Source organism: Myxine glutinosa, chromosome 1 (genome assembly GCF_964187855.1).
Source record: "Myxine glutinosa chromosome 1, kmMyxGlut1.1, whole genome shotgun sequence".
Lineage (NCBI taxonomy): Eukaryota > Metazoa > Chordata > Myxini > Myxiniformes > Myxinidae > Myxine > Myxine glutinosa.
Genome location: NC_136261.1, coordinates 174,095,146 through 174,111,476, shown reverse-complemented (window position 1 = coordinate 174,111,476; position 16,331 = coordinate 174,095,146). Strand labels below are relative to the sequence as shown.

Sequence of the window (16,331 nt, the reverse complement as noted above, 5' to 3'; positions counted from 1 at the left end):
TGAGACAGCAGAAGCAGCATGTCCAGAGTAGAGTGACCTGGTCTGAAACCAAATTGATGATCAGAGATCAAGCCATTGGAGAAGAGGAAAGATTTCATATCCGAAGCAATGATGGATTCCATGACTTTGCTGATAATTGGGAGAAGGCTGATTGGTCTGTAGTTGTTAGGATCTGTTTTTGCACCTTTTTTGTGCAAAGCGGTGATGTTGGCTGATTTCCAAGCAGATGGCAGTTGACCTTGAGCAAAAGAGAGGGTGAAGAGAACAGAGAGAGGGTGAGATAGAGCAGCAGAGCAGCATTTTAGGACCCGTGGGCTGATGCCGTCGGGTCCAGTTGCAGAATCAGAGTCGAGGGTTGACAGAAACTTTTCCACCTTGTCAGGAGGAAAGGCCACGGAGTCCAGGAGCAGCAGGGTACGACTGGGTATGGTGGGTACAGAGAGGGATGGGTTTGGGACACAAGATTTAGAGGCAAACACAGAGTTGAGGCATTCAGCTTTTTCACGTGCGGAGTCAGCTGTGTAGCCGTTTGAGGTAAGGGAGGGGATGGAGGGGGAACAAACACCAGAAACGGATTTGACCAGACGCCACCAGGATTTGGAAGAGGGAGACAGATAAGAGAGTTCGGTCTTGAGAATGGAGAGATATTGTTTCCTGGCTCTCCTGAGGGTGGAAACACACTTGTTTCGGGCTTTGTGAAAGGAAATGAGATTTCCTTCCGTTGGATTTGCTTTCCAGGAGACGAAGGCAAGTTGTTTCTGGGCAACAGCCTCACCACAAGATTCCGTGTACCATGGACGGGAGGAAGGGTATGACAACTGAAGACGAGATGGGATAAATCTGTGCATGAGAGAGAGCAATTTACTTTGGAAGAATTCCCAGGATGAGTTGATGTCAGAGGTGGTAGAGATGGGAGACCAGTCCAGATGATTGATGGCTGCTTGAAGACCGTGCCAGTTGGCCTGAGTGAAATGCCAGACTCGTCGACGCTGAGCAGGCTCCCTGAGGATGGTCAGAGAGATGTCCACTTTAACAAGGACATTATCAGATGATCCGATCGGAGCAGAAGAAGAGCAGCAGACATTTTCAGGGAAGTTAGTCATAACCAAGTCCAGAAGAGAAGATGTTCCGTTGACTGAGATCCGGGTCGGGAAATTGACAGATTGTGTCAGTCCCAGTGAGTCGCAGAAGTCCTTTGCTGAGGAGCCATGGCTGGTGAGAGAGGTACCCACACCCAGCCAACTGGCATGATGACAGTTGAAATCACCACATATGAGGATAGAGAGAGTTGGGATGAGTAGATAGAAGTTGGTCCATATCATCAGACAGCGAGATGTAGATGGAGGTCATCACTGTTTGGTGGACGGTACAACACACATATGAACAAGAGGTGGGAGCAAAGGGGAAGCCGTAGCCAGAGGTATTCCTGGGGGTGAGGTGGAGAGAGTGCAGTGCAGGGCGAGTGAGGAAAGAGAGTTTTTGATAAAGATAGCAACCCCGCCTCCAGGACGAGGGCTCAGGTCTATCATACCGGAGGAGGGAGTAGCCCGGGAGAGATACTATGGAATCAGAGACATCATAAAGGAGGAAAGTTTCTGTTAAGCAGATCACGTCTGGTTTGACAGAAGCAACCTGTATGGAGAGATCAGTTAAGTTTGAACGAAGGCCCCGGATGTTTGAGGTCCATACCGTTAATGAAGAGGAAGGGGAGCATCAGATACAGAACAGGGGGGAGGAGGGGTAGGGTAAGATGTGGAAGAGGTGGAAGAGATAGGGAGAGCTGTTGAAGGTGTGTCAGAGATTTCAGAATAGCTCGGAGAAAGGGAAGGATGGGGCGGACAAAAGGTTTGATGGTGATTGGGTGAGCCACAATGAGGTGTTATTTGAGGAGGGGGGAAAGAGCGAGGCAGAAGGTTGGGGGAGATGGAGGTGAGAGTTTGAAGGGGGAAGAAGCGGGGAGACGCTTTGAGGAGAGGGGAGTGAGAGGGGGGAAATTGAGAAGCAATGAGGGTGGGGAGATTTGAAGGGAGGGGTGAGGGGGGAGTTTGGGAGGGAAGGGACAAGGGGAGGATTTGAAAGGGATGGATATGGGGGAGATTTGGAGGGGAGGGGTGAGGCAGGAGTCTAGGAGGGGAGGGGCGAGGGGGCGTCTTGGCGGGGAGGGGTGAGGGGGTAGTTTAGGAGGGAGGGGGCAAGGGGGAGATTTGAAAGGGATGGGTGATGGGGAAGATTTGGAGGGGAGGGGTGATGGGGAAGATTTGGAGGGGAGGGGTGAGATTGGATTTTTGAAGTGTACGATTTTATGGGAAACGAACATTTATTGCAAAATGAGTTTCTTGTGACCTTCGAGTTAAAAAATACGTTTAAGGACGCTGGATGGAGGATGGAGTGCAGGAGAGTTTAGGGAATGTAGAAAAAAGGCACTATAGGCCGATGGATATTTTTTTTGGGATGAATTGATTTGGTGAGCAAGTCGAAAGCAGCCTTTTAAAGAAGAAGAAGTAAAAGGTGTTATAAAATATGACGGAATACATAACTTGAGGGGAAAGTGTAAACATTGAAGGTTAATGAGTGAAAACTATCTGGGGAAATGGTGGAGAAACACGTGGTCGAAGAACGAACGAACGAATAAGAATGAATAAACGAATGAGAACAGAGAAGGAAATTTTTTTTTTTTTTTTTTTTTTTTTGAGTTGAGATTTACACAAGGAAGTTAGGCTATGGGTGAAAAGCCTGGGAATACAGAGAACGAAAGTTAGTTTTAGACTAACTCTTGTTGTTTTAGACTAATTTTATTTTAGACTTACATAAGGTAATTGTTTCAGACGAACTCTTATTGTTTTAGACTAATTTTATTTTAGACTACCGTATGGTAATTGTTTTAGACTAACTATTGTTGTTTTAGACTAATTTTATTTTAGACTAACATACAGTAATTGTTTTAGATTAACTCCTGTTGTTTTAGACATTTTATTTTAGACTTCGTATAGTAATTCTTTGAGACTAACTGTTGTTGTTTTAGACGAATTTTATTTTAGACTGACATACGGTAATTGTTTTAGACTAGCTATTGTTGTTTTAAACTAATTTTATTTTAGACTACTGTATGGTAATTGTTTTGGACTAACTATTGTTGTTTTAGACTAATTTTATTTTAGACTAAAATACGGTAATTGTTTTAGACTAGCTATTGTTGTTTTCGACTACTTTTATTTTAAACTAACATACGCTAATTGTTTTAGACTAGCTATAGTGTAGCAGCATAGCAAACCTGTTGTGCATTTTGTGATACAAGCACCAAATTTGGCACAAATGTACATTAATATGTTGCGAACATTTTCAGATATTGGGCCACTTGAAATTCCGTAATTTTTTTTTTCAAATTTCGTAATTTCAAATTTTTCGGGTGACACCGTCACAATTTCGGTCTTCGAGGCCGGCCGATATAGTGGGGCGGCTTAGCCCAAATATTCAAAAGAATTGTGCATTTTGTGATACAAGCACCAAATTTGGCACAAATGTACATTAATATGTTGCGAACATTGTGTGGTCAGCAATGAAGACGAGAGTCTGAATTACATGTATGCAAAAGACCTTGTGAACCAGTGAAGCAAATACACGGGTAAGCATGAATTAAATCTAGGGCATGATATAATTTCCATGATGTTTACCTCTACACTCAATGGTGGAAGGAGGTAATGTTTTGATCCCAGCTTGTCTGTATGTCTGTTTGTCTGTTAGTCCACAAAATTCCAGACAAAGCTTGTAGTAGTGGTAGTTGTAGTGGTAGTGGTGATAACAGAAATTGTTATATAGAACTGAACTTATATTATTATTATATGCAGAAAATAACTTCATTTCTATATGCCCTGCAGTGGACAGGTTAATTGGTTTATGCACTGAAGGGGTCACCCTGGTGTGCACTGCTGTGTTCTGCCTCACTGAGTTGTTCAGGTATGATGTACTCAGCACAAGCTTCCGGTCGGCCCGGAGGTGGGGGTGCGGGGCCTGTCACGGAACGTCAAAACAAACGGCCTGCCGGGGCCGCCCAAAAGTCGGGCGTGAGGGGCGCGTCCACTAATGGAACGCCTCTCGCTTCCCAGATCGAGGGCCACGTGGTCAGGAGAACCTCGTCCCTTCCGGTCACACTTTGCCTATCGGCCGGCCCCGAAGACCGAAATTGTGACGGTGTCACCCGAAAAATTTGAAATTACGAAATTTGAAAAAATTTGAAAAAAAAAATTACGGAATTTCAAGTGGCCCAATCTATCTATAATTCCAGTAATCTCTGTACGTTTGTACGTTTGTACGTTTGTCTGTCTGTGACCGCTGTTTCTCGACAACCACGGGTCCGATATACTTTTAACTTGCCAGGTATATTGCTGGGGACCCGAGGATGTGCCTTTTCAAGGTTTCATATTAATCGGACAATTACTTACCGAGCTATGTCCAAAAAACGATTCAACCAATCAGAGAGCAGCGAACGATCGCGTGTGCCGGCGTTGCGAATGGACCAAACCATTCCATGTAAATAGAGGGGGGGGTTCTGTGGTCGTTGCGAATGGACGAAACCATTTCATGTAAATAGAGGGGGGGGGATTGTCACTGTACTCGCAAGCCGTTCGCCGTTCGCTTTGGCGTTGCGAATGGACCAAACCATTTCATGTAAATAGAGGGGGGGGATATAATTTTAGATAGATATATAGTACGGGCATATATATAGTACGGGCATGCCCTAGTATCTGAAAATGTTCGCAACATATTAATGTACATTTGTGCCAAATTTGGTGCTTGTATCACAAAATGCACAATTCTTTTGAATATTTGGGCTAAGCCGCCCCACTACTATTGTTGTTTTAGACTACTTTTATTTTAGACTATGTACAGTAATTGTTTAGACAAACTCTTGTTGTTTTAGACTAATTTATTTTCGACTAACAAACGGTAATTGTTTTCGACTAATTATATTTTAGACTAACATACGGTAATTGTTTCAGATGAACTCTTATTGTTTTGGACTAATTTTATTTTAGGCTATGGTAATTGTTTCAGACAAACTCTTGTTATTTTAGACTAATTTTATTTTCGACTAACATACGGTAATTGTTTTGGACTCGTTTTATTTTAGACTAACATACGGTAATTGTTTCAGATGAACTTGTTGTTTTGGACTAATTTTAATATTAGACTACGGTAATTGTTTTAGACTAACTCTTGTTGTTTTAGACTAATTTTATTTTAGACTACGGTACGGTAATTGTTTCAGACTAATTCTTGTTGTTTTAGACTAATTTTATTTTAGACTATGGTAATTGTTTTAGACTAACTATTGTTGTTTTAGACTAATTTATTTGAAACTAACATACGGTAATTGTTTCAGATGAACTCTTGTTGTTTTGGACTAATTTTAATATTAGACTACGGTAATTGTTTTAGACTAACTCTTGTTGTTTTAGACTAATTTTATTTCAGACTACGGTACGGTAATTGTTTCAGACTAATTCTTGTTGTTTTAGACGAATTTTATTTTAGACTACGGTAATTGTTTTAGACTAACTATTGTTGTTTTAGACTAATTTATTTTAAACTAACATACGGTAATTGTTTTAGACTAACTTGTTGTTTTAGACTAATTTTATTTTGGACTCCATACGGTAATTGTTTTAGAATAACTTGTTGTTTTAGAGTAATTTTATTTTAGACTAACATATGTTAATTGTTTCAGATGAACTCTTGGTGTTTTGGACTAATTTTTATTTTAGACGAACATACAGTAATTGTTGGACTAATTTTATTTTAGACTAACATACGGTAATTGTTTCAGATGAACTCTTGTTGTTTTGGACTCATTTTATTTTTGACTCCGGTAATTGTTTTAGACTAACTCTTGTTGTTTTAGACTAATTTTATTTCAGACTACGGTACGGTAATTGCTTCAGACCAATTTGTTGTTTAAGACGAATTTATTTTAGACTACGGTAATTGCTTTACACTAACTCTTGTTGTCTTAGATTAATTTTATTTTAGACTACGGTATTTGTTTTAGACCAACTCTTGTTGTTTTAGTCTAATTCATTCACAGATGCATTTTGTCCGCTTTATAGTTGTTGTTGTTGTTTTTATATACATGGTCAATGCTCGTGGAAGAGTTCGGACACAGAACAGATCAGGACACAACATAATGGGAGAAAATAGATGGGGACGGACGAACGGGATACAGGTAACGATGAGGGGTAAGTGAGAACGTAAGGGGTAGACAAGATGGACACATAAACAAAATTTTGGGAGAGGTGGGGTGTTTTAACAATTGCAGAATTGTTCACCTCAATTGGGTTTTGTAAACCTGTCTGTTATAATTTGGTGCTTGAAGCCCTAAAAGGCAGCACCAGTATCGTTCAGCCATTATTTTAACTGGGACACAGTAAGCTTGTCCTTGTCACCATGGTGACCGAACATAAAAAGATAAACAAATTGATAAGGTATTGGGTAGACCGCACAAACATGATGGGCCAATTAAATGGCTCTTTCCTTGTGTTTCACTTTGTGATTTATTAGATTTTTATGAAATAAAACGTGCGGGTTGTAGGACTTATTAGGGGAGTTAAATTGAATGTCGAGCCAGCTTTTAACGGTCACCTTGAAGGCCGAAGGTGTTTCACAGGTTGACCTTGCTACATCCGGAGGACCCGATTACCACGCAGGTGGATCTTTCTACATTCGGAGGACCCGACCCCACGCAGGTGGACCTTTCTACATTCGAAGGACCCGACCCCACGCAGGTGGACCAGGCTACATTCTGAGGAGCTGCCTACCAGCACTAGTTGTTGGTGGACATTAAAGTTCTCACGGTGTATTTCCCGAAGAATGTACGAGTTATCACTCGCAACCTGAACAAATTACAACACACGACTACCTATACTACCTTCTGTCGACCGTCAGGCCTGACCAGCGCTTCATGAAATATTGGCTCAAAACATTCGTTGGCTGATCCCGCAAGAAGGTGAAAATAATTAGGGCCATTAAATTCGTAGTAGTGGAAGTAGTAGTGGTAGTAGTAGTCGTAGGACTATTAGTCGTATTAATAACATTCGTAGTGGTATTAGTTGTTGTAGTAGTAGTAGTAATAGTCATATTATTATTGTAGTGGTATTAGTAGTATTAGTATTCGTAGTAGTAGTATTAGTAGTAGTATTAGTAGAAGTCGTATTAGTAGTAATCATAGTAGTAGTAGTAGTAGTAGTAGTAGTAGTACTAGTACTAGTAGTAGTAATATTAGCAGGGAAGTTGTATTAAAACCACCTTTAGAGGCCATTTTTCCCCGCAAGCGGGGGTTGGCCTTTTTCGGGAACTGTGGTTGTTGTTGTTGTATTAGAAGTTGTATTAGTAGTAGTAATATTAGTAGTACTATTAATAGCTTAATGGTAGTATTTGTAGTAGTAGTAGTATTACTAGTATGAATAATAGTAACAGTCGCAGTAGTAGTAATAGTAGTAGCAGTAGAAATAGTAGTACGAGTATTAGTGGTAGTAGTACGAGTACGAGTATTAGTATTAGAAGTTGTATTAGTAGTAGTAATATTAGTAGTACTATTAATAGCTTAATGGTAGTATTTGTAGTAGTAGTAGTATTACTAGTATTAAAGCGCGGCGTTACGCGCGCTGCTTGTGAGCAAGGAGGAAGCGGACAAGCGGTAACATATAAACATCTTTATTGTAAGACTACACTGTAACACTGAAAAGCTCCGGGCTGGTCGCCCGGTGTATATCATGAGGCCACGCCTACCCCTCGGGCGTGGCCACCGCCCACTTGGTGCGTGGAATGATGTCACCACGCCAGTGGGCTTTTGTGTCCACCACACGCGCCCCCCCCAGAATTCCCGCGCACCTGGAGGGCCAGTTTGCGGGGCAGACGAATGACCCGGCCGAAGCGCCCCCTGGCGATCGGCGGCGTCCGGGGTGCAGGGATGCCAGGTGGGATGCCCCTGGCTGCCCCTGGGATGGGTGCAGGACCGGGGGGCGGCGGGGCTGGGCGGTGCCGGGGGTCCGCCCGCAGGAGGGCGGCCCCGACGTGGGGGTCGGGCCACTGGCGGTGGATGGTCCACATCGAGGTGGGCCGGCTTGAGGCGGTCTACCGAAACGCGGTCAGGAGTACCGCCGATGTCCAGGGTGAAGTGCTTCGCCCCGGTCTCCAGCACGCGGAAAGGCCCGTCGTACGGGGGCCGCAGTGGTGTCCGATGGGCATCATGGCGGACGAAGACGTACTCCGCCGTGTGAAGCTCCGGGGCGACGTGCGTCGGTGGGTGCCCGTGGCATGCCGTTGGCACCGGGGCGAACCTCTGGGCGGTCTCTTGCAGAGCGGAGCGCTGCTGTGCCGCGGACCATGGTGCTGTGGAGTCGGGGAGGAACTCGCCCGGCACCCGCAGCGGTTGCCCGAAGACCAACTCCGCCGCGGATGCGCGCACGTCCTCCTTGGGCGCCGTCCGGAGGCCCAGCAGGACCCAGGGGAGCCTGTCGACCCAGCCGCCGTCACGGAGGGTGGCCCGGAGCGCGGCCTTCAATGAGCGGTGAAATCGCTCACACAGGCCGTTAGCCTGGGTGTGGTAGGCCGTGGTTCGGTGCAGCCGGACCCCGAGCCCCTGCGCAACCGCCCCCCAGAGCTCCGAGGTGAACTGGGGGCCGTGGTCGGATGAGATGTCTGAGGGGGCGCCGAACCGGGCGACCCAGGTGGCGATGAAAGCCTGCGCGACATCGGCCGCCGTTGTCGACGCCAAGGGCACGGCCTCCGGCCACCGGGTGGTGCGGTCCACCATGGTGAGGACGTAGGTGAAACCCCGCGAGGGGGGCAGAGGTCCCACCAGGTCCACGTGGACGTGGTCAAACCGGCGTTCCGGCACCGTGAACGGGGCCAACGGGGCCTGGGTGTGCCGGTGCACCTTGGCGCGCTGGCACGCGAGGCACGTCCTGGCCCAGCCGCGGACGGCCTTCCGGAGGCCATGCCAGACGAACTTGTCGGCGATCAGCCTTTGGGAGGCCCTCGCGCCCGGGTGGGACAGGCCGTGGATGGCGTCAAACACCTGGCGCTGCCAGCCCGCGGGCACGATGGGGCGAGAACGCCCGAGGGAGACGTCGCACAAGAGGGCCACGCCCGCGCCGTCGAACGGCACCTCGGTGACCGGAGGCCCGTGACGGCGGTCCGCAAGGCCTGGACGTCGGGGTCAGCGGCCTGGTCCGCTGCCATCCGGGCATAGTCGATGCCGAGGTGGACTGCGTGGGTGACGGCCCGGGAAAGGCAATCCGCCACCGGGTTGTCCTTCCCCGCGACGTGCTGGATGTCCGTCGTGTACTCGGACACGGCCGAGAGGTGACGCTGCTGCCGGGCTGACCACGGCTCAGTGACCTTGCCCATCGCGAAGATCAGCGGCTTGTGGTCGACGAAGGCAGTGAACGCCCGGCCCTCGAGCAGATGGCGGAAGTGCCTGACCGCCAAGTGAAGTCCGAGCAACTCGCGGTCGAAGGTACTGTAACGGCGTTCGGGCGGGCGAAGCTGCCGGCTAAAGAATGCCAGCGGTTGCCAAGCTCCATGCACCCATTGCTCGTGCACCGCGCCCACCGCGTAGTCCGAGGCATCGGTGGTGAGGGCGATCGGTGCATCGGGCGCCGGGTGCGCGAGCATGGTGGCGTTAGCCAAGGCGAGCTTCGCGCCCGTGAACGCCGTGTCCATCTGCTCGGTCCAGGTAACGTCGCCTTTGCCCGGCTTACCTCGGAGAGCTTCGTGCAGGGGGCGCAGGAGCTGGGCGATACGGGGCAGGAACCGATGGTAAAAGTTCACCATGCCCAGGAACTCCTGCAGCCCTCTGATCGTGCGGGGGCACGGAAACCCCTTCACCGCCTCCACCTTGGCCGGCAGGGGGACGGCTCCGTGCCTGGTGACACGGTGCCCCAGAAAATCGATTGTGGCGGCGCCGAACCGGCACTTTGCGGGGTTCACAATCAGGCCATGCTGGCCCAGGCGTTCGAAGAGCGTGCGGAGGTGGCGTAGGTGCTCTTCGCGGGACGCGCTGGCGACGAGGATATCGTCCAGGTAGACGTAGACAAAATCCAAGTCGCGCAGGACGCTGTCCATCAGTCGCTGGAACGCCTGAGCCGCATTCTTCAGACCGAAGGGCATGCGCAGGAACTCGAAGAGTCCGAATGGCGTGATGACCGCCGTCTTCGGGACGTCCTCCGGCCTGACGGGGACCTGATGGTAGCCGCGTATGAGGTCCACCTTCGAGAAGAAGGACCTGCCCGCCAAACGGGCGGAAAAGTCCTGAATGTGGGGGACAGGGTAGCGGTCGGGAGTCGTGGCGTCATTGAGACGGCGATAGTCCCCGCACGGTCGCCATCCCCCGCCGGGCTTCGGCACGATGTGCAGCGGCGACGCCCAAGCGCTCTCTGAGCGCCGAACGATGCCGAGTCGCTCCAGGGTAGCGAACCCCGCTTTTGCCACCGCCAGCTTCGTCGGCTCGAGGCGGCGTGCCCGGGCGTAGACCGGTGGCCCGACGGTGGGGATGTGATGGGCCACCCCGTGCTTGACGGCCCCCGCTGAGAAGGTGGGCCGCGTGAGGGCCGGGAAGCCGGCGAGGAGGCGGGTGAATGCGTCCGCTGCCGGAAGCGTACAGACCAACGTGGCCGGAACCGAATCGTTCGGCAAGCCGCTTGGCAAGCCGCTCGTTGAGCTGGGCAACGCACAAGCTAGCGAGCTGAACGTCTCGGCCTGGACAAGCCGTCTGCGCTTGACGTCGACCAGGAGCCCATTAGCGCACAGGAAGTCCGCGCCAAGCAGTGCCATGGGCACGTCGGCGGTGACGAACGTCCATCGGAAAACCTGCCCTCCAAACCGCAGAGAGAGGCAGTGTTTTCCGTACGTACGGATGGGCGTCCCGTTCGCGGCAAGCAGCGCGGGGCCCCCACCCGCGGCGTGCTTGTCTGACGTGCCGGCGGGAATGACACTCACCTGCGCTCCCGTGTCGCACAGGTAACGGCGCCCGGAGAAGGTGTCCGTTATGAACAGCAGGCTGCTCGAACGGCCGGCGCTCATCGCCACTATTGAGCGCCGGCCCGGGCGTTTCCCGACCCGTTGAAGGAGCACGGCGGATGACACCGCCGAGCTTCGTGGCCGAACTTGGCGTGGAACCAGCACCAGGTGGTGGAGCTGGAGGAGCGCGGCTGGCTCCGCCAGGCCGGTGGAGTTGGCGGGTTTCCCCGCGGTGGCGGTTTTCGCCGCGGCGGTGGGCGGGGCGTGGCGGCGTTCACGAGGTGCGTATCAGCATGCTGCTGAACATCAGCGCGCTGTAGAAGCTGATGCTGTGGAACATGCTGCTGAACATCAGCGTCGAGGGCCGTGACGGCCACGCCGACGCTCGCCCGCGTGTCCGAAGCGGCGAAGTACCTGTCCGCCTTGGCGGCCAATGCTCGAGGTTCCGTTAGCTCGGTCCCGGCCAACGCGAGGCGAACCTGCGCTGGAAGTTGGCGCCGGAAAAGCGCCCGGAATAGCGAACCGGGGGCTTCGTCGCCCAACAGTGACAGCATATGGTCCATTCGGACCGACGGGCGCGTCTCACCGAGCTCGGGGAGATCCAGGAGGCGGTCGGCCCGTGCGTCGTCCGAGAGGCCGAACGTGGCTAGGAGTAGCCGCTTGAGTGCCTCGTACTTGTGGCCGTCCGGTGGGTGGCGAAGGACGGACACAACTCGAGCGGCCGTGCCGGGCCCGAGGGAGGCGACGACATGGCAGTAGCGCAGGTCGTCGTTGGTGAGGCGCCGAAGCTGAAATTGGGCTTCGGCTTGAACGAACCAGACTTCGGCCTGGGCCTCCCAAAATTCGGGAAGTTTAATCGCCATTGCCTTGTCGTTGGCCATTGCAATGGCGTCGTGTTCGGAAGGATCGCTACGGCAGATCCAACGTCGAGGGTCACCAGTAAAGCGCGGCGTTACGCGCGCTGCTTGTGAGCAAGGAGGAAGCGGACAAGCGGTAACATATAAACATCTTTATTGTAAGACTCCACTGTAACACTGAAAAGCTCCGGGCTGGTCGCCCGGTGTATATCATGAGGCCACGCCTACCCCTCGGGCGTGGCCACCGCCCACTTGGTGCGTGGAATGATGTCACCACGCCAGTGGGCTTTTGTGTCCGCCACAGTATGAGTAATAGTAGTAGTAGCAGTAGCAATAGTAGTACGAGTATTAGTGGTAGTAGTAGTCATGGTGTTAGTCCTAGTAGTTGTAGTATTCGTAGTATAAGTAGTAGTAGTCGTAATAGCAGTAGTAGTAGCAATAGTAGTACTAGTATTAGTGGTAATAGTAGTATTAGTCCTCGTAGTAGTACTAAAAGTAGTAGAAGTAGTCGTAGTAGTAGTAATAGTAGTGTTAGTAGTAAAAGTAGTAGTAGTAGCAGCAGCAATAGTAGTACTAGTATTAGTGGTAATAGTAGTATTAGTCCTTGTAGTAGTACTAAACGTAGTATAAGTAGTAGTAGTAGTAGTAATAGTAGCGTTAGTAGCATAAGTAGTAGTAGTAGCAGTAGCAATAGTAGTACTAGTATTAGTGGTAATAGTAGTATTAGTTCTAGTAGTAGTACTAAAAGTATTATAAGTAGTAGTAATAGTAGTAGTAGTGTTAGTAGTATAAGTAGTCGTAGTATTAGTTGTAGTAACAGTGGTATTAGTGGTAGTAGTAGTAGTAGTAGTATGATAACATGTCCATAAGGTCCACTTTACATCACTTACCCTGGTATAAGTGGTTTGCGGGAGTGGCTGGGAGGGGTGGTTGGAGAAGGAGTTCAATGAGAAAAAAAGAAAATTTGAGAAAATCTAGAGAAAGGGTGGTCTTTACTCTTTGGGAGAAAAATGTCGGAGGATAATGAGATAATATATAAAGGGAGGTGACACGTGTAGTGTAGTTATACTTGCTACAATCATGTTATGGAGATTTAAAATTCTGCCATTACACGCATACGTATTATGTAGAATTGTCGATGACTCACGAGGCAAAACTAAGAATACATCGCAGTAAAGAGGAGTTGTTGATGGTGACTTATCATCTATCAAGGACGGTGAAGGAGAGAGAGAAGAGGAGAGAGGAGACCAGACCACACGTGGCAATACGCCCACGTAGTTTGCACTGGAATGCTGCACTCATCCTCCTCCCCTCCTCTCCTCGTCCCCTCCTCCTCCTCCATCCATCCATCCATCAACCCTTCGTTCCCACATTCACCTCCACTTTCCCTTTTCCTCATCATCCACATTATCCAGCATGTAGGAGTCCATGATTGCATGAAACGTATTTACTTTGTTTCCTTCGCTCGAATGGAATCTTCTTGTGTCTCGTTTCACAATCTTGCTTTATCTCCATGACGTCATTTCTGAATTATGCAGTTTGGCCCGGACGGCGGAGGGAGGACGAGTTGGGGCGCGGCAGGGACTGGGCGAAGCCACAACCAGAAGGAAAGTTTCCGAAAGTCGCTCCAAGTTATTTCTTTTTGTAAATACTTGTTGGAGTTTAGAGTCTGTTACAGGATAGGCCTCGGACGTTAGGAGTCCGGCTCATCTCCTATTCCTACCGGTCCTACCTAGTTTAAGTTCGCGCTTCTTTCTTTTTTTTTCATTTTCTAGGATTTGCATACTGCTTTGCATAGCATAGGAGAAGTCGACAAGCGGAGAAGTACGGATGTGATAAAGGAGGGAAAAGAGAGAGAGACTCGCGAGAACCTGAAGAAGAAGAAGAATAAGAGAAGAGTTCGCGAGAAGGAAGAAGAAGAAGAATAAGAGAAGAGTTCGCGAGACGGAAGAAGAGTAGCCGGATAAACAGAGAGGCGAAGGGAATACCAGAACAGCTGTTCCCTGCGAAACGAGTGGTACAAGTAGCGAGACCGCGATGGAGTCGAATCCTGGAGTACAACCACCGGTCTTGCACGTCCGTGGCGACTCCCAAAGCGAACTGGAGATGTTATTCCGTGCCGTGGTGGACCCCGACGCTCTGGTGTCCGCTCGCCATCCTGGGTCACTGCCCATGAGGCTGAGGAAGCTTCCTCCGTCCTTCTTTAGGGAGCCAGCCTCTGGATCTATGTCGAATAGGCAGAGGAGCGCAGATCTCCTGGCAAGTGCGAGGGATTTCCAAAACGAGCTACATCAACTGCATCTACCCCAGCAGAACGTTGTCCATCATTATCACGCCCGGTCGCATTCCTCTCCGGCGTCTCTTCAGCTCAATGCTCCGGGATCTGCAACCAACGGTGGATCTGATGTTGCGGAGGAGCCGCTGTTACCTCAAGGATGGGAAGTAGCCGTAACACCTTCTGGACAACGATACTTCATAGAGTGAGAACAACTGTGTGGGAGTAAGAGGGACATACAGTCTGACTGTCTATGTAGATCTGTCCTTCCCTTTTTAACCCGGTGTATCGGTTGTTTTGTCCCATGGTCAAATGTTGCAGGCGATTTTGACACTGAGTTACACTGTACTGATACCTTTAACCATTGTGGCTTGCGACGGAGGTAATTGACGTTGAAATGGCTGCCCACTTTCATTCATATTGGCTCTTGATGATCTGTCATTTTTGTGTGACCAATGCACACAGGTACGCTGGCAGGATGGCCTGAAGGTGCGCAAAATTGACTCTGAGCCGTCCACTTTGGGTTCGAATCTCGACCCATGAACTACAAACCATCATCCTGGTGTTTCACATGCAGGACGCGGCCTCGATTTGTGTGCCGTCCTCCAGATGGACGTTAAACCCGGCGCACCGTCTGTCGGCCTTAGTTAAAAAACCACCTTTAGAGGCCATTTTTCCCCGCAAGCGGGGGTTGGCCTTTTTCGGGAACTGTGGTTGTTGTTGTTTTTCGGTCCCCTTTTTGAAGCAATGTTTTACGGCCGGATGCCCTTCCTGACGCCAACCCTTTTTGCCGCCTTTAACGACAAGCAGGGAATTACCAGTGAACTGGTACTCAAATTTGCCGACCTCGGAAGGATGACAGGCTGAGTCAACCCCCCTGGCGTTAATTCAGCGATTGACCGGGATTCGAACCCAGGATCCGAGGATCCTAAGCCGGCACCCTAGCCGCTAGCCCAACACCAGGGCCTTAGTTGGTGGGCCTTAGGGGTCCCACTGTGTCCTACTGTTAGAACCGCCTTTAGAGGGCATTTTTCCCCGCAGAGTGGGCGTTGGCCTTTTTTGGGGCACCATGGTCCCCTTTTTGAAGCAATGTTTTATGGCCGGATGCCCTTCCTGCCGCCAACCCTGTTAGTCGCCTCATGCGACACACAGGCAATTACCAGTGAACTGATACTCAATTTGCCGACCTCAGAAGGATGACAGGCTGAGTCAACCCCACTGGTGTTAATTCAGCGATCGACCGGGATTCGAACCCAGGATCCTAGGATCCCAGGCCGGCACCCTAACCGCTAAGCCAACACTTGTTTTATATATATATATATATATATATATATCATAGAGAACTGATTTATTTCATCCAGTTCCATTCTTCATCTCCAATTATCATGGCCTCTCGGTGTTTACATGAGCTATCAGTAGTAAGTTTCACAACCGTCGAAATTAAGACATTCCTGGACCTGATTTATATTTTCTTTTCATTACATTTTCTTTTTGGTAAATTGGTTGTCAAGTTTTGTACTGGAAACGAAATTTTGCTTCTACTCCACCATTATCCGAACATATATCTCCAGCACAACATTAACAAAAACGATAGAAACCGATCTTGCAATGAATTAAGTCGGACTTTGAGTAACAGTTGTGGAATGACTGCGACTACGAGAGAATTCAATATTTTTCTTCAGGGCCTGGGTGATTGTGGAGCAACAGCTGAGGGAGACAGCCAGGAATAACCAAACGAAGGATGGGGCTTGGGGGGGAGTTTATGGGACGGGGATAATACAGGGACGGGGAAAGGTCTATTTTAGGCTTAATAATAAACAAGCATTCATAGTGGAGGTTTACAGTCACATATAGGAATACCAAAACATAAAATCAACCCTTTAACTTCAGGATGCTCATTATTTTCCTGGATTCAACTGGAATGACAAAATATTGGGAAGGCATATAACTTATCCAACATTATACTGTCACACATTTTCGTTCTAAATTGTGAACAATAATTCAAAAGGGTGTTGTATTTGCTTGGGTTATTTCAAGGAGTGCAGGGTAATACATCCAAATACTCATATTATGTGGAGAAGACACCTGAGAGTATTGTAATAGCTGTATATGGAGAGGGACGGAGGGAGATAGAGATAGAGATAGACATGTAGATGTGTGAAATGACAATGGAGACAGACAAT

At 49.1% G+C, this 16,331-nt stretch overlaps 1 protein-coding gene across 2 annotated transcripts in view; it reads left to right on the top strand.

The window, feature by feature from the left end:
• Positions 1-13,414: 13,414 nt before the first annotated feature.
• LOC137431340 (transcriptional coactivator YAP1) overlaps positions 13,415-16,331 on the top strand; it is a 56,576-nt gene continuing 53,659 nt past the window's right edge. Inside the window, exon 1 of one of the 2 annotated variants that reach the window (XM_068122580.2) lies at positions 13,415-14,353. In XM_068122580.2, coding sequence (XP_067978681.2) covers positions 13,911-14,353 — 443 coding nt within the window. In that variant the 5' untranslated portion in view covers positions 13,415-13,910. The remainder of the gene's footprint in view (positions 14,354-16,331) is intronic. The other variant, XM_068122572.2, reaches the window with a different exon arrangement.